This window comes from Arvicola amphibius, chromosome 3, assembly GCF_903992535.2.
Source record: "Arvicola amphibius chromosome 3, mArvAmp1.2, whole genome shotgun sequence".
In the NCBI taxonomy this organism is placed as follows: domain Eukaryota; kingdom Metazoa; phylum Chordata; class Mammalia; order Rodentia; family Cricetidae; genus Arvicola; species Arvicola amphibius.
Genome location: NC_052049.1, coordinates 119,265,530 through 119,286,080, shown reverse-complemented (window position 1 = coordinate 119,286,080; position 20,551 = coordinate 119,265,530). Strand labels below are relative to the sequence as shown.

Below are 20,551 nucleotides of genomic sequence, written 5' to 3'. Positions count from 1 at the left end.
GGACTCCTCCCAGTGCGGGGTCTGTGGGTCCATGGGAGATGCGGCTGCCTTGGTGCCAGAACGCAGCCGCCTGTTTGCCCACTTCTCTGCCTTAGCCCTGGGGTGTTGGAACGCACTGGAATCCGCAATGCAGCCGGGACCAGCGCTGCAGGCCGTGTTGCTGGCTGTGCTGCTGGCAGAACCGCGGGGTTCGAAGGGTCGCCTTCTGAGCGGTGAGTGTGCGCCCCGGGAAGAGGGTTGGTGCCCAAGCGCCTAGGGTTGACGCGCCAGTACACCCAGCTGTTGAGGATTGTCTTCAAGGGCCACTGCACCCCTACTCCTGTGCCCTTCGCGTAGTGAGGGGTTCAGCGATCCCAAGATCCGCTCTGGGACCCAGTCTCTGCACTTCTGAGTTCTTTGCTTTCAGAGAGCAAATGTGCAGCCAGCTCGGTTCCTGGGCTGCCTCGGATAATCCTGAAACGCTGGAAAAGTCCTTTCTCGCCCAGGGGTTACCAAGGGGTGAGTGGGAGGATAGCCTGGGTGGGGCAGTGGGCAAACTTGCTCCAGTGAGTGCCCCTCCGCCTGCACCCTTTGAGCATTGCCTGCTCGGTGCAGTGCCTGATCCTTCTGGTGGAGGCTGCCAATTCTGGATCTGCGGGACTGTGGGAAGCCTACCTGTTACTCTTGCTCTCCTCTGAGGGGTTGGTGGCTGGCCTGGAATGGGACCGCTTGGAGATTAGGAAGCAGTCTAGTTAGAACGAACGGAACCAGCCCTGCCAGGCTCCAAGAATGACTCTGCTTCCTTCCTTGTGTGTCACTGCAGCCTCGGACTTGGACCCCAGAGGAGGTACAGTGCTCTGACTTCTTTCCCCTTCCACTTGGCCTGCATGTCTGGGAGAGAGTATCTATATCTTTTTATCAGTTCCCCTTGGTCAAAGAGGGACGGAGAAAATGGGAATCTCCCACTGTATCCCAGCTGTCGGCCTGATTTAAAGAATCTACCTTTGGTTTCAGCATGGGATGTGGCTCAGCTCAGCAGAGGAGGCAGCGAGGTTAGAGCTGCATGGCTCTGCACTTGGTGGTGATGGGAGACCCCTGCCTGCCCCTCCCCTTCCTGCAAATGAGAAAAGAAAGACACTTCCTGAAGGCAGGGGAACCAGATGGGTCCCGGCTGCCTTCCAGCTCTGGTGTTCCCTGGAACTCCGCTAATCATACAGGGATGTGTGCAGTCAATCCCGGACCATACAGGAAACCCTATCAAGGTGTTAAGATTTCTCTTGGCAGTCTGGCCTGGAAGATGGGAATGCTAGAAAAGACAACTCAGTTTCTGTTTTGCTAGTAGCCAGGTTGGAGAGGCCAGGGGCCCCTCTGCCTTCCTCTGCTACCCACATCTCCATTTTCTCTGGACACACTGCCCCGTGAGCAAGGCCAGCTTCTGAGCACTCCTCATCCTCCAGGGAACCGTCCTGTTACAGACCTTTTGTTTAGCAGCAACAGCGCCTTCTAAAGGAAGAGGTACAGAACACTCCCAGCTCCTTGCTCAAGTGTGGAGTGGGGGAGAAGTTAGCACTGTCTGTGGTCTTTTGACCTGTATGCTGAACAATTATTGAAAAATAATGAACATGTCTGGCTCCCCTGCGAGCTGAATACATGTTGGGGGAAGCTGGAACACTCCAGAAGGCCTGGCAATAGGCTCAGAAACTAAAATCACTTATGCTTACTTGGTGGCAGCACTTCACACCTGAAGCCTACAGTTTGGCTCTTATTATAAGGGGACTAGTCTCCTGGTTGAAATTTGTCCTTTATTTTGTACACTGAAATCCAGAGTCGAGCTATGGGCTCCTGTGGGGTAGGAACTGGCATGTCTGTATTCTCGATATCTAGCACATCAGGCAAGGAGGAATCACCCAATAAATGTCGGCTGAACAAAGGGAGGACTGGGCTAGGTTTCAGTCACAACAAGACCAGTCATCCAGACACAAGCTAAGGCGGTCATGTGCTGGTGAACAGTTTGCTACTTGCTGCTCGATGGGGTCTCATCCATTTTCTAAAACTTGTCTTCAGTCCTTCAAGTGTCAATCAAATAAGACATGCGCTCCCAGTGCAACCTAAGCCTGTCAGAGAGGTGGGGCACCATCATTACAACTCAGTGATTCTGGTTGTGACTTCTAATCAGATCTGGGTCCTGACTCTGGCAGTGCTGCTGATGGCTGTATGACAATCAGTTTCTCTGAGCTTCAAGTTTCTCATTCATGAAGTGGGGCATAAATGGTCTTGATTGGATGACTGTTACGAGGACTAAAGGAGAATAATCTTTATAAAAATAAAATTTTACTATATAGCTAATGGGACATGGAAAAGTTCGGAAAACTCTAGCTATTATCTTTGGTCAGAGATCTGATTATCAGTGGCAGAAAAACCCATGGATGCTCTTAGCTTCTGCTCACACCAGAGGACGAGCAAGTTAGTCCTGCATACACAGGAGACTTTGCGGGTCCATGACTGATTTCAGAATGCTCCTCTTTACTGAAGGAACCTTAACAGTAAACACTTACCCTAAGCCCCCATAATTCCTGGGAATTCCTAAGGGGCATGAATGTCTCATTTGTATGCATTAAGTGAAGTCATAAATATTTACCTATTCTCTTTAAAACACAAAAACATCTTCAGCAATCTGCCCTGAAACAAAAATATAGATGCCCTATACAATACAGGCACTAGAGTTTAAAGCCACTGTTCCTTTGTGTTGGAAAGAATATTAATTTTCTCTAGAAAGCCCGAGTACTAAGAATCCACAGATGAACCATCTGAATTCCTGCCCAGAGACAGTTTCATCCAGATGTTTCTAAGTACATCTGCTCTGGTACACTTTCTTGGGGCACTGAAACAGGTTGCCTTCTTTTTTCCCTAGGGCAGCTGGTCTGCTGGGGAGGGACTCGGAGGCCTTGCTACAAAGTCATTTACTTTCATGAGGCTTTTCAAAGACTGAACTTTGAGGAAGCCAAAGAAGCCTGCAGGAGAGATGGGGGACAGCTAGTCAGTATCGAAACAGAAGATGAGCAGAGACTGATAGAAAAGTTCATTGAAAATCTCCTGGCATCTGATGGTGATTTCTGGATTGGCCTCATGAGGCTGGAGGAGAAGCAGGGCAACAACACAGCCTGCCAAGACCTTTATGCTTGGACAGATGGAAGCACATCACAATTTAGGTAAGTGTGTGATCCCACAGCAGCTGGTTCCCGTGAACATAGCTCAGAGAAGAGTCAAGCAGGACCCACAGTCAGATTCATGAGAAGGTCTGGGAGTAAACAACAGAATGGCTACCTAGATCAGAGCAGTATGGCAAAGATGGAGACCCAACGCAGCCTTGACTTCGGGCCCAAAGTGCCCCTGTTCAGGTAGGTAGGTCCCAGCAGCAACTTTTAAATAGCACACCTTGCTTGGCACCTATGGTTCTGGTTCTCTGGCCCGTGGAGCTAAGACGGGTGTACCTTGAGAAACTGAAGGTGCATAAAGATAGGGCCGTGGTAGGGACTCAGACCACAGGGAATCAGGATAAGGGCCAAAAATCCATCTTACTCTACAGACATGACCAAGGATGGAGGACTGAAAGACACTACTAACGGTTTGGAGAAAACCCCTCAACTCCACAGCAATCAAGATACCTGATAATCACTCGCCATCCCACCATGTCCCATGAGTGCGGCCATCAAGCTCCTTCCTAAAAACTACGAAACATGGACGACACTTCAAAATATCAACATTACAAGGTAAACAAGACGGGAAGGGAACAATCTACCAAGAGTTAATCTTTGTATGATAAGAAGTTGTAAGTCATTTAAAGACACAGGTGATAAAATACAAAGCGCTCAAAGACAAAAGACAACGATCCTAAGCGAGAGCTCATCAAGTAGAAGAACAATCGAATTTACTATGCAATTATATGGAAAAATGTATAATCACCATCAAAAGCATAAATTAAAAGGTGGTTTATCTGGGCTGCAGAGATGCCTCAGTAGTTAAGAGCTCTGGCTGATCTTGCAGTGGACCCAGGTTTAGTTCCCAGTACCCACACAGCAGCTCACAATTGTCTTTTATCTCCAGTTCCAGGGGGTTTTTACTCCCTCTTCTGGACTATGAAGGCACTGCGTGCACATGGTACACAAACATGCAGAGCAGTCAAAACACTCCTATGTATAAATAAATAAGATATTTTAAAAAATGATAGTTTATCTGTTACATTAAGGCAGCATGTCCAGCGCTCCTCTACTGGTTACACTTATAGATCTCATCTTCATATAAGTTGTAGAAGAAACTCCTCTGACATTCTTATAGCCTTTTCTTCCTGAAAGAAATTTGAAAAAGGAATTCAGTAGGAAGTATATTTTTCATTTCTGAAGATGAACTTAGATCCACACTGACACTTGCTGACATCCCACCTTTACTTTTCCTACATAACATCCCTAACCCCTGCTGCCGGTCTCAATGGCTGACTTTGTAGCATAATCAGACAGTCCATCTCTGAAGAGCATGAGGCTCTAGTCAACTTGTACTTTTCAGCCTGATTTAATGTGCTTTCTCATTGACTTTCAAAAGTAGGAGGTGACACATGAAGATATTCCCCAGCACATAATTTTAAGGGTCTTCCTACCATTAACATACAGCAGCAAACGACCTCCTCCTAATAGAGAGTATATAACCTCCTGCCTAGATACTGACAGCTCTTCTTGTCTTGCCATGTGGTAACCAGGCTTCGTGCTTGATAGATTCTTGCTATTCTCCTAACAGAAGTGTTCCTTCCTGGAAACTAAGTACGTGCAAACTCCCAGATCATAGCATTGCAGAAATGAGAAGTACGAACTCCACAAGTGACAATGGGGTCCAGTGGGAGGAGCTGCTGCTCTTTCCCTTGCTCCAGACCTATGTATTCTATTCTCAGAGACACAGGGTTATGGAACTTGTTGCTTTAAAGTCTGTACTACCTGGCGAGTGACGTCCCTCTCCAAAGTTCAATTACTTTGAGGCTGATACTTCAGCTGCCTTTTCAACAAGCTCTTCCAAGAGTCAAGCTGGCAGCTTTGGGATGGGAATCAATGTAATCTAACAGGAATTCCCAAGACCAGGGGGCTAGTTTTGTACCTTCTTTGCTACATTGGTCTTTTGCCTGATGAGACTGTATTTGGGGTCTTACTTTGATAGGTAAAATACTATTTACACCCTTTGGGTAGTGGATCTGACTAAAACCCAGAGGCAGAAAAAGGCAAACTTAATGCCCAGATTATATCTATTTCTACCAAAATGAGTAACTGTCCCTTTCAGGGTCGTGTAGCTAACTTGCCAAGTATCATGTGGGTCTCCTTAATTACTAGTGTTTATCCTATCCCCTTCTCACCTTCCCTCCCTCTGTTAGTGCTATCATTGCCCAGACCATCTCTGGGGTCACCTGGAATGTCTCAGGTTGGAATTAGCATCATATTAATATTGGTCTCTACTGCTGGAAGGCTGGATATTTGTTGGTAGTCACAGCCAGATCAGTCTTGCTGTGTGCAATCCAACCTGGTGAGCCCATGCAAGAGCCCCCACAATGATTGTTCTATGGGTGTGGCTGAGAACAACTGGTTGGCATCGTTTGGCTCATTCATTTCTGTCTCCCTGGTTGACTAGTGCCAATTCTGTGGAAGATACTCCCTGCTGGGCTTATCACATGAGACACGATTCTCCGACTTCGTGATCACTTCTTTATCTCTCTTCACTTCATTTGTCCAAGATGTCATTATCTCCTATCTTCATCCTTTTTCTTTTACATTCTTACTGGTTGGCTGTGCATCTTCGTTTCCCCCAAGTTTCACATGTTTTAACCTCCAGAAACTTCTACTTCCTTATAAAGTGTCCAGTGAGGTATACTAACTAGAGTTCCAGCCAGTGGGAGGCTGTCCCCTCACCACTGGCTTTCAGGGCCATCTCCTAGTGCAGCTGCAGCGAAGCTTGTCGTCGTCTCAGCTTGTTTGACTTCACTTAGAACCAGGATTGAGCTGACTGTATCAACTAGTCACAAGGGACTCTTCCACACACGGGGTGTGAGCTGAGGAAGAAGCGCTGGTACAACTGTGAGAAATGCCTGAGTCTAGTCCTTCCTTAAGAGTCTCTTTTCTGCTCTGATTCCCACTCAAAACTGGCCATCTGTCATAAGGCCACAGTAAGTACTCTCAGATGCAAAATGTAAAACCTCCAGAACCCAAAGAGACCTGCCAAGTGCTATGCTTCCCTTAAATTATTGTATGATATAGTGGTTTGCATTAAATTTGAAAGGGATGATCTCTAGACATCTATATATCCCATCAAAGTGATGGGTCCTGAATATTCATTGAGTTTTTCTCCAACTTTCTGGAATACATGAGTCTTACTAAGGTCTCCAACATATCCTTTTTTTCCCCTTGCTTATCTGGTGCAATTGGCACAGCAGTCAGCAGCATAAAGGGCCAGTATGATCTTCTTCACAATTCATAGGCAATTCAAATATTATAACTGGGTGTGAGAAAAAATCAAAATAAGGCAAAACTATAAGTGTATACTGTGATCTGTTTTCAATGAATGTAAACTGTTCCACGGTCTCTTGAATGTGTTCCCCAGATCTACTACTTCTCTAGCAAAGACGTCACTACAGAACAGCAGCCACATTAGGTTCATCTACTACAAGGCTGAGTGTGTGCTCCTCTTGTATAATCCTTAGGGTCTGGGTTTTGCAGGACAGGCAGAGAGAGCACTGCACTGTGCACTGTCAGGTTTTTAAGGCACAACTGCCTCCTACCATCTACCTATAGATAAGATGCTGTGCTGAGGGGACTGCAGTCTCAGAGGTTATTCTTGGAGTTCTATACTATGATAGCCTAAGGAGTCAATGTGGAACTATACCAACTACTAAACAGGTCTATTCAGAGGCCCTGGGTTCCATCCTTGGCAAGCCCTAAAAATGGGGTTTTTGAGACACACTGGCATATAATGTGATCCTTCCGACTCCAGAGGTAGAAGCTAGAAGATCAGGTTCATGTTTGGCCTCAGCTGGCTAAAGGCCCACCTGGAAGAGCTACACTAGACCTTGTCTCACAACAACAAATGAAAATTAGAGCCAATTAATATATATATATATATATATACACACACTGGTTAGGCCCACTGTGAGCTGACTGATTGATTCACCTTGCCCCAATGTGCTCCAACTCCAATGTGTGGCTTTCATGTCATCAATGACCATTTATAACCTATGTTTAACAAATCTAGCAATATTTAGACATACCCCCTTCCCAAGTATATGGTTATTTGGTTAAATAGCCAAAGGTCCTTCTGGAGAAAGAACAGAAGAAATTGTTATCATAGACACCTGCCACAGCATCATAGGATTTTCCTTCTAGGCATCTGGCCTCTCCCCTTATCTGTAAGTTATGAGACTGAAAACTGGCTCAAGTCCAAAAATATTATTCTAGGAATCAATCTTTCTTTCTCCCTCTGCCTCCTTCTCCCTCTCTGAGATGAAGTAACATAAACCCATAAGGCTTTGGGGAGGGCCGGTTGTGCTGGAGTTAACTAATGAGGCACAAAGCCCAGTCTCCACCAAGACCCAGCCCAGATGTTCATGCATAATATCCAGAGTTTTATCATATATTCAGCTGTTGTCCAGAAAACACTTTCAACACAGTAGGTGCAACAAAGGATCTTCCTTTTAGCAGACTGTAGCCCAGGACTAACGTAAAGTCATACTGTGGTGCTACCAGGCATGTCTCTTAGCCAACCCTCCTGAAGAGAGGCTTGAGAAGACATGAACAGAGCAGCAGCATCTAGATAAATAGTCTGAGAGTTGGAGCTAAATGCCTAGCCCTGGGCAGAAACAGATCAGATACTCAGGCAGGCTACAAAGCCCGACCTCAATTGGCATAGGGGGTAAGTGCTTACAAACTTCTCAGTGGGCTCCAAGACCTTCTCCTGGTTCCCATATAGGCAACAAGGTGGCAGCACCACCCAGTCCCCAGGAACTACTGGATGGTAAAGCTAAATCTGCTATGAACCCTTTCAAGGAGCTAAAGAGGCAAAAGGAAGATACCTCAGAGTGGAGGCAAAGGGGCTATTTCCTTGATCCTATGCAAATTATTTGAAAACTAACCAAGACCAAGATGGCCTCCTATCCCCTTCCCCAGCCCGTCTCTTACTTTGGCAGCCTCTAAATTTTAGGATATCCTCTTCAGATTCTTCATCTTCTCATCCATCATCTGGGGCTGGTGTGGCAGAGGTATCTATTGGGAAGTAGCAGAGGGAGCAGGAGAGCTTTGAGAGAGAGGTGCCACGTCTCTCCTCAATATGTATGATGTCTGAAAAGATAAGCCCAACTAGCACAAAAGCCAAAAAAGAAGGCAAGCATTGATATCTTCCAGACTAGCTCTGTGCTAGCTGCTATTTCTCATAATTATTTTGCAGACATAAGAACATAATATATTCCTCCCTGCAAAGAGGTTGTGGCAAATGTCAGATGATTGATTGTGACTGCCACGCTGGATCAAACAGCATGTGTCTACTTGCTGGCAGTGCTTTCAATCTTCCTTCTCTGCATCGTGCTCTGAAGCAGAGTCTGACTTGCGGGTCAATGGAACCCTCGTGTGAGAAAGTAAAGACACGGAGTCTTGGGGTGTGTTTTCCCAGTTAGCTCCATTTGTCCTTCCTTTTCCTTCAGGAACTGGTACGTGGATTGAGCCATCCTGCGGCAGCGAGGTCTGCGTGGTCAATGTACCATCAGCCGTCGGCAGCACCGGGCCATCGGGGGCTCGTACATGTCCAGTGGAATGATGACCGGTGCAACATGAAGAAACAATTTCATCTGCAAATACGCTGATGGTAACGAAACTTTTTCCTCAGTTATATGGCTAAGTTTCAACCTCTTTCCCCATTTCAAAAAACAGCTGCTGGTATCAAGACTTAGGTCTGTGCTCCCTGAGAGAGCTTGTTGCAAATGTCAGCAACATCTGAACTCTGAGAATTCTTGTAAATGGAAATGTGATGACGTTTCCTCCCAGAGAACAGTCCTAGCAAAGGAGAGGCAAAAGAGGGATGGTAGGGAAAAAGGTTCTAACTTACGTAGGTTAAAAGCCAATACTTATGTGAAATCTGATAAAGGCCTCTGCTGTGAACAGGCATAGCCCACTCATTCCATGTGTGGTTGGTTGTGAGAGCCAGGAATAAGCTAAGGGTTACTTCTGCAGTCCTCTGGCAGCCACATGAGATTAGTCCTGAAATCGAAGGCAACATAATAATGATCAGAAAAGGCAAAAACACCCCAACTTCCCACTGGGCAGGCTTAGACAGCGGGCACTTTGATGAAGATAGTTTAAAAGTCTCCAGCCACCACCTCTAGATTTGCCTTGCAAATTCAACTTGCATTTGCCTCCAGATCTGCAAAGAGTTGGAAACTGGCAAAAAAAAACCCCACAGGTCTCGCTCTACTGAGTTCCTAGAATCCTTTATTAAAATTGACTCAGAATTAAACTCATTCTTGATGTGTCCTGAAGTTTCTCACTTCCTTGAAGCCAACTGCTTGGGCCCAATGCCACAGCCTTTTCCCAACAGAGCAGAATGACTTGTTAGTTGTATCTGTATAATTCGGGACTAAATACTATTGCCATTTTTAGCTGCTTGAACTACGTTATCCTCTGGTGGCAAGTTTGTGCTGAAAGATGTTTTTCCTCACCCATCCTAGCCTCAGATGAACTCTTCTCCGTGCCCTGTCTTTCCCACATATGCAGTTGCCCAGGGAGAGAGAGGCTGCAGAGACCTGGACTGGCTCCGCAGACCACCTTCTCAGAGCAGTGAAGGAAAGCACTGGTTATACATGGATTTTCCAACTTCTATCGTTTTTGTTTATTAGAGTCTATTAACTCTATGGTTTAAGTGTTTGCACATTTTTTTAAAAACATAATTCTTTATTGACTCTTTGAAAATTTCACATCATGTATCCCAATCCTGCTTACCTCCCAGTCCTTCCATATCCACCTCTCACCCCTGCAGTATGCTTGCCCCCAAATTATTTCAAAACAAAACAAAACAAAAACCCACCCCACACCTCCATCTTCCCAACACCTCTTTATTCATCCTAGTGTGATGTGATGTGCCACACAGTACACCCTTCCGTCCAACCTGCCCCACCCGCAAAATGTTCATCACGGCCAGTGTGCACTGGTGTGCTGTGCTCACGGCCAGTGTGCACTCATGTGCTGTGTGCACTGGTGTGCTGTGTTCACGGCCAGTGTACGCTCATGTGCTGTGTGCACTGATGTGCTGTGTTCACGGCCAGTGTGCGCTCATGTGCTGTGTGCACTGGTGTGCTGTGTTCACGGCCAGTGTGCGCTCATGTGCTGTGTGCACTGGTGTGCTGTGTTCACGGCCAGTGTGCACTCATGTGCTGTGTGCACTGATGTGCTGTGTTCACGGCCAGTGTGCGCCAATATGCTGTGTTCACGGCCTTTGGGCACTGGTGTGCTGTGTTCACGGCCAGTGTGTGCCGATGTGCTGTGTGCACTGTTGTGCTGTGCATATGGTCCAGTGTCAGTGGTCAGAACTACAGGAGATCACTGTCTATGGGAATCGCAGGGTGTCAGAAGATAAGCCCTTTAACAGAGTTAGATTCATCCACATCTGTTGTTTTATCTCTACTAAATAGCACAATTGTGTCTGCTTATGGTTTTAATTTTTATTTAGATTTATTCAGTTGAAATTCCTTTCAGCTAAAAATATTAGCTATAAAAGTTTAAACGGTTATTTATTCCCTTTATTTTAGTTTTTCCGTGTGCAAAGTAAGAATACTAATAAGGCCCCCTTAGAAGCCTGTTATCAAAATTGTTTTTATATAACACTTAGGATGATTTCTAGGATCTAGTAGGCACTATGTGGGTAAGTTTGAAAGTAAATAAACAGACTTATAACATGCCTATACACACATATGCAAAGAAAGAAGATAAGGGCTGGAGAGCTGCTCAGAGGTTAAGAGCACTGGCAGTTCTTCCAGAGGGTCCTGAATTCAATTCCCAGCCACCACATATACATGGTGGCTCACAAGCATCTGTAATGAGATCTGGCGCCCTCTTCTGGTGCTCAGGGATAATACAGGCAGAACACTTACTAAATCTTAAGAGGGGGATAAAAACGAAAGTTTAAGCATTACTTCCCTTTCTGAATGAAATTCCTGATAGCTGGGCCTGAAAACTATAATCTCTGAAATCTTCAGGATCCTATGAATCCAGGCATCTGATTGGTGTAAGAGATTCAGTGCTAATACCCAGGTCATCCAACAGCAAAAACATTTGCCGTAAGTTGTCTGTGACATAAAGCTCTTAGGAATGTTTTAAGCATCGCAAGGCTTAATCACCAGTCTCTGCCTTGAAACTGGGCAATCCTCAACCACTTCCACTTCCTGCAGGCCAAGTGTTTGTTGCTCTCTGAAATGTCCTCAGTAGGAACTGATAAAATATCTTGGACCACTTAAGACAGTCTCAGCCAGGAGTTGCAGTGGGGGAGTAGGGATCAATGCTGAAGCTCAAGCAGCTCCATGCTGATAAGGTGGAGTTTGTATAACAGCACATGGGATATCAATATACTATTTTTGTGTGCATTTGGAAAGCCTAATATTAAAGTTCTTGAATACTTTTTAAAACAGCACTGAAGAGTAAAGCTGAAGACAGGGCTAGTATTCATGTGCAAGTAACTCTTTGATTTAGGCAACCTACCTCTGGTATCTGATAATAATAATTATTAATAAGGTGATAATAAATGGAATTTATTAGAATTAGATGCCACACTAGCTGGCTTCATTCAGAGGGAGGAAAATGTAACTATTGCTTTTGTCTCTTTCTGCTACAGAGAAACCAAGTACAACACCTTCTATAAGGACTGGAGGTAAGTCTATTCTGTGAGATTTGGGGTCATTGGGGGTCATTTCACAGTCCCGCCCATAGATTTAAAACAACGCCTTTTGAGCAGATTACTCGGCAGAAGACCACTGGCGTTTACCCATCTCATTGTGGCAGCCAGCTCGTCATGCTCACTCTCCGCCCACTGTTACCTATACTGGTCAAAACGGAAAAGTAATAGTTTGAAAATTACATTTTGGACGTTTATTCTTCTTATTGATATAAAGGGAGTAATTTAATCTAATGAAGTAAGAAATGAGCCCAGCTGATTATTTATGGTCCTAGCAGTAAGCCATTGTACCTCCCCCCCACCCATGTACTTCAGTCTTTATATTGCTTGTTGGCTGTTTTGGTGCCCGATCATGGGCAAAGTTCCTCACCAAAAATATGAAGACATATTGGGGAGATGGCTCAGTGGATGAAGTGCTCACTGTGCACGCTCAAGACCTGAGTCAGAACTCCAGAATCCATGTCTAAAAGCTTGGCACCGTGATATGTACCTCTGACCCCATCACTGGGGAGGCAGAGACAGGGTTTACCTGCGAGCCAATCTACCTGAATCTGCAAGCTCCACCTTCAGAGAGACTCTCTCAAAACACAAGGTGAGGAAACAGTATGGAAGACACCTAATGTCAACCTCTAGCTTATGTACACACACACACAACACACCAGATACATATTTTTGCACATACACACGAACTCGGGAATACACACACAATGAAGACAAACCTCTAGTGCAACAAATTCAAACTTTACTGTGTGTATCAGTGGCATTGGTCAAATCACTACTGTTTTCTTGCATCCCCTCATGCCTGGACTATAGCACCTTTCCTCAAGTTCTCAAGTCCATGTGTATCTCTCTCAGGTGAAGCTACTGAGCCAGCAACACCAGCACTTCCAGAAGAAACACAGAAAGAAGACACCAAAGAAACATTTAAAGAAAGCAGAGGTACTTGGGAAGGATGATGGGACTCGTGTGACTAGAAATTACCTATGGTTACACTTCCTACTTTCTTCTGCATACAGTTCCTTAAAAAGCAAAATTAGGCAAAGATCTGTGACGTTGTAAGCACTGTTTGAAACGCTAGGTTTCATCAATGAAATATGCAATCGTAAGACGACTGAGATAGGCAGGAGGTGGCAGGTCCTGCCCGTCTCCAAGACTTGGGAACTTACCTGACCATGGGGAGTGGGACAGGCTAGGGACTGAGAGAAAGGATGTAGAAAAACAAGTGAAATAACCCAAGCCATAATATATGCCGTCTGGTACAAATATTCATCTGTAAACCAAACTGAGGAATTGGGAAGGATAAACATCTAGAAATCTGCATCAAAAAGGTAAAGGAAAGTCGGGGTGATGAACTGGAGTGCTAGTGAGCTTTGAACCTCACTCTTACCCTGAGTTTCAAAAGGGAAATCTGGGGTTTTATCACTGGGCAACTTAACTTTTTAAAAAAAAATCCTCTGTGTTTCAGTTTAATTGTTTAGTATTTTTCATACCTAGCTGACAGCATTATCAGTTCCATAAAGTAAAATGTAATGTTTCCCTGCAATTCAGTTCTGACACTGAGGGTCTACGCAGTCTCCCCCCAAAGCCTAAAGGCACCTTCCATACCTCTCACATCAGACAGACATCAGTCACAAGTCTCAAAGTCCCCAGACCACCCACACTCACGCTCAACTGGCTACACACCCAGTAGAGCCCACCAGCCCTGCCAGGTTCTGTGGTTCACCAGAGCTCACAGAATTTAGTGATACAGTGTCTGTACATCTTATTATACATGATCCAAGTTGAGAACAGCCAAACAAAGACACAGCCGGGGCAAGGTCTGGAAAGGTTTCAGATGGGGTCTTCTATGTCATCTCCCAGTGGAATCAGGACTATCAACCTCTTTGCTACAGTTTGACTACAAAATATCTTATGAATGCTCATGTATTGAATGTTTAGTCCCCAGGTGGTAGTGCTATATGGAAAATTCTGGAAACTTTAGGGTTTGGGCCATTGCTGGAGGAAGTGGGTCACAGGGAGCATGCCTGTGAAGCTTACACATAGTGCCTGGTATGTTCCTGTGTAGGTGTGTCTTCTATCTATTTGATGATTTCATTGGATAATTAATAAAGAAACTTCCTGGCCCATCTGATAGACCGGCCCTTAGGTGGGTGGAGTAGACAGAACAGGAAGAAGGAAGTGAGGTAGATGGCTCAGTCAGATGCCACGCCTCTCTTAAGTTAGGCAGACCACTGTGCCTCTGCTCAGAGAGAGAGATGCCAGACGCAATGAAGCTCCAGCCCAAGATGGATGTACGCTAGAAACTTCCCGGTAAGGCACCACTTTGTGGTGCTACACAGATTATTAGATATGGGTTAATCAAGATGTGAGTAAGAGGCAGAAAATAATGGGCCAGGCAGTATTTAAAAGAATACAGTTTGTGTGTTGTTATTTCACGTGTAAAGCTAGCCATGTGGATCCGCGCAGGATGAAAAGCAGGCCTGCCCGCAGCTCCTCACTACATTCCTGTTTCTCTACATCCTGTTCATCATGATGAACACAGTCACCTCCTCTGCCACATTTGCTCATCGCCATAATTCTGTCTGACGTCATGGAGCCAGTCATGAAACCCAGAGCTGAAATCACCTTTCCTCCTTTAAGTTGTTCTATTAGATAGCTTACTCACAGCTTCACAAATGCCAACACTATACTTCTCCTGGCACACTGACATGTTACCCACCCAGGAAGCTCCATCAGGCTTTGGCATCCAGAAGTTTTGTTGGGTTTCATTACCTGAGCAGGATAGAGGTCAGGGAATGTTTCTCCAAAGGAGAATTCTGGTCAAAGCTCCAGTCTGTGGTCACCTGGTAAGTCTTGGTATTAACAGCCCCCATTCTAAGTAATCTCCTTACCATAAACTCTGTAGTGTTTGAATAAAAACTCAATCCTATTTCTTAGAGAATTTCAAGGATTTGGAGCCTCTCTACGAAGGACTAGGGATAGAGGCTCGTAAAATTCTTTATTATCCAATGGATGAATTGTGACAATATCTTAATATCTTAAAAAGAGAATAAAGAGCCATCCTAAGTGGGTGACATTTCTAAAATTATAATGGTATTTTAAATGAATCCTCCATTTTCTGAGTGTGTTTGCTGGTTTTGATGATTGTCAAGTCTCTATCCTCACAGAAAGTGCGGGGAGTAACAGGCTCTGGACGATCAAGAGCCTTGAGTCAGTTAAAGCAGAAGGGTTAGTCGCTGACCCTTGATGTCTCTCACAGCCCCTGAAGGGAGCCATGTCCGTTCTGTGTCAAAGATGACAGGGTTCAGAAAAGAGGACCCCTAAGTGTTCTTTGCGGCACTCGGGGACCTAGCCGAAGCCGCTGGGCCTCAGCCAGATGTGCCAGGAAGGTCTGACAACCGACTTTACTGTGCTCCTTCTCTTTCCTGCAAATGACACTGAGACTCTGGCTTGATCTTTTTACTCGCTCTTCCCACCCCAACCTTGCAAAGTTCTGTGACTGCCCCTGGAGGCAAAGACATCCACGCTGCCCCCACCAAGACCTGTTTTACTAAGAAGTACATGAAAAAGGAAGATAGTTTTACTCTGAAAAAAAGCTATAAGACATGATCTTCCAATATTCACCAGACTCCAAACTTTAAACTTGTTTACAGAATCACTTAGATTAACAGGTCATGTAGAAAACGCTCACCTGTTGAAACTAGGGACTCTGCCAGTGGGGCAACTTCATCTGTTTCCTACATGTGCTGCTTGCCATATTCTATTGATTATGCATTTAAAGTTTGCTTTGAAACAAAACGTACAGATAGGCAGAAAAATAGATCACCAGGGCTAATATATGCTTTTTTTCTTTTTCAGAGGCTGCTTTGAATCTTGCCTACATCCTAATCCCTAGCATTCCCCTTTTCCTCCTACTAGTGGTCACTTCAGCTGCGTGTTGGATTTGGATCTGTAGGAGGAGGCAAGTAGAACCTTCATCATGAAAACCTTTGCTCCCCTCTGCGTTCTTTGAGACTTGGAGGTTGCCCAGGTGATGTCACTAAAAGCCATGCAAACTCCAAGAGAAGGATCGGTGCAGTCTGAGAGTAAACTCTGGCTGACTCAAGACTCTAGGTGCACAGCAGACAAGCAGCAAGCATTTGTGCTAGGTTGTGATTAAGCTAGTGGTCCTGTATCCTTTGTTTCCTGTGTGTGTGGAAGGTAAAACAGTGTTATTCACTTCCTCTGTAGCCATGCATCACCCAGCAAAGCGCTCTCCTAAATGGAGGTCCTCATTCCAAAAATGTCTATTGAGTAAGGAATGACTAATGGACCACATGAAAACTGTGTGTTCCAGAGCATTCTGGGAAGCATCTGACACAAAGCCAGTTCATTCAGAACGAATCAGCCAAATTCTTTTTAACTGACTTTTCTTTTATTAATTTCAAAAGTATATTGCTGCAAAGCAGCTAAGCTAGGTAGCATAGGCAGCCTCTGTATGTAATCTGGATCGTGTGCTCACGTATTTGAGGTGCATGCTACTGTCCTCAGTTACACTTTGTCCCCCATCATCGTGGTCTACATACAAAAAGGCTAGCAGCCTCACTTTTCAGAAGGAAAATCAAGGCCCAGCTTAAGTCAATATCACTTTGATGAGCAATTTGAAATAAATTTGTGAAATTTCAATGCAGAACCTATTCCTTTTAAAAATTCCCTTAAAGGGTTATTATGGTATTAAAGCAATGAATACACACATAACAAGCATATATTTATTGAACACTCAAAAGTATTAGCCATTGCCATAGTCATTTTGTTAGTAATTCTCTTGAATTTAAAATAGAATTCAGTTAAACAATTATAGATACATTTTTCCCAATGGTTTACACTGCAGCTGGTTCTTCAAATGTATTTATTACTTTACTAGGATTGGAGAATTACAGCTTTCTTCCCAAATTGTTTTCATTTTCTCTCTCTCTCTCCTCTCTCTCTCTCCTCTCTCTCTCTCTCTCTCTCTCTCTCTCTCTCTCCTCCTTCCTCCTTTTTCTTTTTTTCTTTTTTCCTGTCTTCATTTTTTTTAAAACAGTCCTCGGGATCAACCCAGGGCTTTCCACATGCCAGACAAGTAACATTTAGCTTTATCCCCAGTCCTTTAAACAATATCTTTTAAGTGCAGCAAACAAAATGCATTGGTAGAAAAATGAAGCAATTATACCACTACATAGTTTGGCAAAAATATTTCCCAAAATGAACCGTTTCTTTATTAATGATTCTTAATGGTAGGTATAATTATAATTTTGAAGTACAGGTGAGTATAAAATATTTCAAAGCAAGTATAATAACTGATATGATATAGGAACATGATTTCTGTTGGTGATAGAGTCAATATTATTAATCCTACCCTTGTTACCTAAACTTTTAATGGTAGAATAGAAATAGACTAGAAACAGAAATAGCTAATTTTATGTAGAAATGAGATTTTTAGTATAATTTTTCTCCTATTGCTTTCTGGCCCCACGTTCTCAAGGGAGTCCTGGAACCCAAGCTAGTGCCAGTGAATGGCAGATGTAGGATCACTATGACTGTGACACTTTCCTAGGCTGTCTCCTGTCCAACCCACAAAACCTATAGGTGGAATTCAGTTGAAGTAGAACGAGGTCACTTCCTGAGGCTACTTCCTCCCCCTTCATTAGGAACAGGAATATATACTCTCAGTACCCTGGGCTCAAAGACTCAGCCTGGTTCTCTTCTTCTAGAAAAAGAGGGCAGCAAGACCCCACCCCAAAGGAGCAACACACCATCTGGCCCACTCCTCACCGAGAAAACAGCCCCAACCTAGATGTTTACAATGTCATCAGAAAACAAAGTGAAGCCGATTTAGCTGAGCCCCGACCAGACCTGAAGAACAGCTCATTTCGGGTGTGTTCTGGTGAAGCCACTCCCGACGATGATGATGTAACTTGTGACTACGATAACATGGCTGTGAACCCTTCGGAAAGTGGGTTTATGACTCTGGCAAGTATGGAGAGTGGATTTGTGACCAATGACATTTATGAGTTCTCCCCTGACAGAGTGGGGAGGAGCAAGGAGAGCGGCTGGGTAGAAAATGAAATATACTACTGAGACATATGGGGAAAACTGGCAAAAATGAGAAAAGAGAAGCAAAAGCATCCTATTTCTCACAAGGAAAATGTTCAGAAAGTTGATGAAAATGCGCAGATCGGGTCTTAGGATAAACACAGAAGCTCCACAGGTTCCTACTGGGTCCCCAAGTTCTGGTTGTATCCCTTATTCCAAGGCCTCACCCAGCTCAGCCTGTGAGAAAGCACCTTGCCCCGGGGCTGCCATACCGCAGACCCTCAGCACCTGTCAGCCAGTGGGCTTCAACAGATCATCAGGGGCTCGTGCTTTCAATGGTCAGGATGAAGGTGTGGCCAAGGAGCTTAGAAAGCCCTCCTCCAGGTTCTGTTCTTGCTCTCTGCACCAGCAGCACATGTAATCACAAAAAGGCAGACACTGGGGGATCTTCTCAAGGCCTGGATAGGGAAGCCCCAAGCTGACCTGCACATCAACAATTCTCATATCTGCCCCCCACCTCACGTAAAATCCAATAAAAAGCAGGAAGCAGAATGTTAGTCAGTGTGTGTCTACAGTCCTTCCTCTGCATGTAGCCTCAGGGGACTTTTTTTTTTTTTTTCATTCTCCTGACATCTAAACTTGGAAAAACCCAACTTGGAAATCCTTTAGTAAGTAAAAATGAAGTCTGTGTTTGCTTCAGCGTTCCTTGTTCTCCTGGCTCAGACAGTCTGTGTTGTCTGGGGTTGGGGGGGGGGGCAGCAGCACTGGAGAGTGACTGTGTAGGCAGAAAGACTGGTGAAAGGAGAAGACATACTAAAGAGAAGAGGCAGGCTCCTCACCACAGAGAAGGCAATCACAGGCATCAGAGGGAGAAAACAGTGGTGTTGCTTTGGGGCTTTCCGTACTGGGGACACATACAGATACACATATATTCTCCACTAAAGTGAGCCAGGACTCCGTGAAGTTGGACAACTCCAGGACAGATGCAGAAAAAAAAAAAAAAGAGTTACTTGAGTAATGAAAAGTATGGGTACCCAAACATAGGTAGAATTAACAGGTCTATTGTTCTCCAGGAACAGCAGTGGCCTGCACAACACAACAGCCTATCACATATTGATAAATAACTACAAGAAAGGAGTTCAAGGGCAGCAAACACAAAGTCATGATAAGGATATGAGGATAGGTATTGCCCTGGTTAATCGGTACACATCGTGTATGTATGCCGATAAGTCACACTACTGTTAAAACGTTTATATTTAAAGAGATTGGGAACGAGAGTAGACATTTGGAAAACTACACCACCAACAAGGAAGAATGAGTAGAAATCTGCAGATAACAGGATTCAGTTTACAATGGCCCACCTCTGGTAACATGTGGGGTAATCAAAATCATTAACAGTAAAAATCAACAAGTGAGTGTGACCACTAGATAAAACAAATAAATTGGTGTATGCTGATATCAAATAAATGAATAAAGAAACTTTGATGCGGAACGGAATATTTACATGATCTCAAGTCCCTCACCCACAAAATTATCACTAATTACAAAAGTGACACAATGGGCAAACCCCACCTCTGTTAATTGATCAACGTGAACTTGCCAATAATGCGGTCTACCGAGAGTAGAGACCGCCCTGTGGTGCAGTGAGGGCACAGCATCACATCTGTGCTTTCCAGTCTAAGTGGACACGCTGATCGCAAGAAAGCCTTGCTCACAAGTCAACAGACGACCTGCGAGATAACTGGACTGCAGATGTGAAGCCGGATGACGGTGAGAGCGAAAGCAAGACGGGGGCAGTGAGAGAGGAGACGGCTCCGAGCACCACTTGATTCTGAAACAGATCCCTTTCTTCCCTGCAAAGGAAAATATGGGAACGCACTTGCATGAAGTCGGAGGAGTAAATGGCAATCATGTGTTAGTGCTAATTTCCTGATTTTTATGCTGCGCTGAGGATACGCCCTGACAGGGGGAATGTCATTGTCGAAAATTAAAGTAATGAAGGATGAAAGACCACAGGCTGACAACTCTCTCCTCTCTCTCATGCGCTTTGGGGATGGAGGAATGCTCTTTGCACTGTACTTGCTGTCTCTTCTCTTAGTTAGAAATTATTTAAGGAAAAGCACTTACAAATGTCAGCACTATAATTATTGATTACATTAGTTACATGGTGCCATCCATGTATCTGAGCTCAGCACACATGCTGTGGCTGAGAGCATCTAACAGTCTTTGATCCTAGACAAAACCAAATGAAGTTCTGACAGAGCCATCATCAGAACCCAGGTTCTGGCCCATCTCACAGATGGACCTCCTTAAAGGCAGCAGGGAGCTGTAATGAAGCACCTTGACCCACCCTGTCAATTTAGAGACTCCTTTTCTTCAAGATTCCTTCTCTCCCATTTGGAAATGCAAATAAGTTGTGTAATCTAGAATAAATAAACATTAAGGTGTCTTTCAACTCTAAAATTATTTTATTTCAAAATGATATTTTTCCTAACTTACTGAATATAAGACAGCCTTCTGAACTTGTAGTAAGAACATGCATAATGACAGAGACAGATACAAA

General features: G+C 44.5%; 1 protein-coding gene across 1 annotated transcript; it reads left to right on the top strand.

Moving 5' to 3' along the window:
* The first annotated feature begins 10 nt into the window (after positions 1 to 10).
* On the top strand, positions 11 to 18,565 carry Layn (layilin). Its single transcript, XM_038323446.1, is given in 10 exon segments — positions 11 to 212; positions 2,891 to 3,188; positions 8,699 to 8,714; positions 8,716 to 8,748; positions 8,750 to 8,830; positions 8,832 to 8,859; positions 11,875 to 11,910; positions 12,790 to 12,873; positions 15,793 to 15,895; positions 17,667 to 18,565. Coding segments are annotated over 10 exon segments (1,227 nt in total). The 5' UTR covers positions 11 to 31; the 3' UTR covers positions 18,034 to 18,565.
* Positions 18,566 to 20,551: the final 1,986 nt, after the last annotated feature.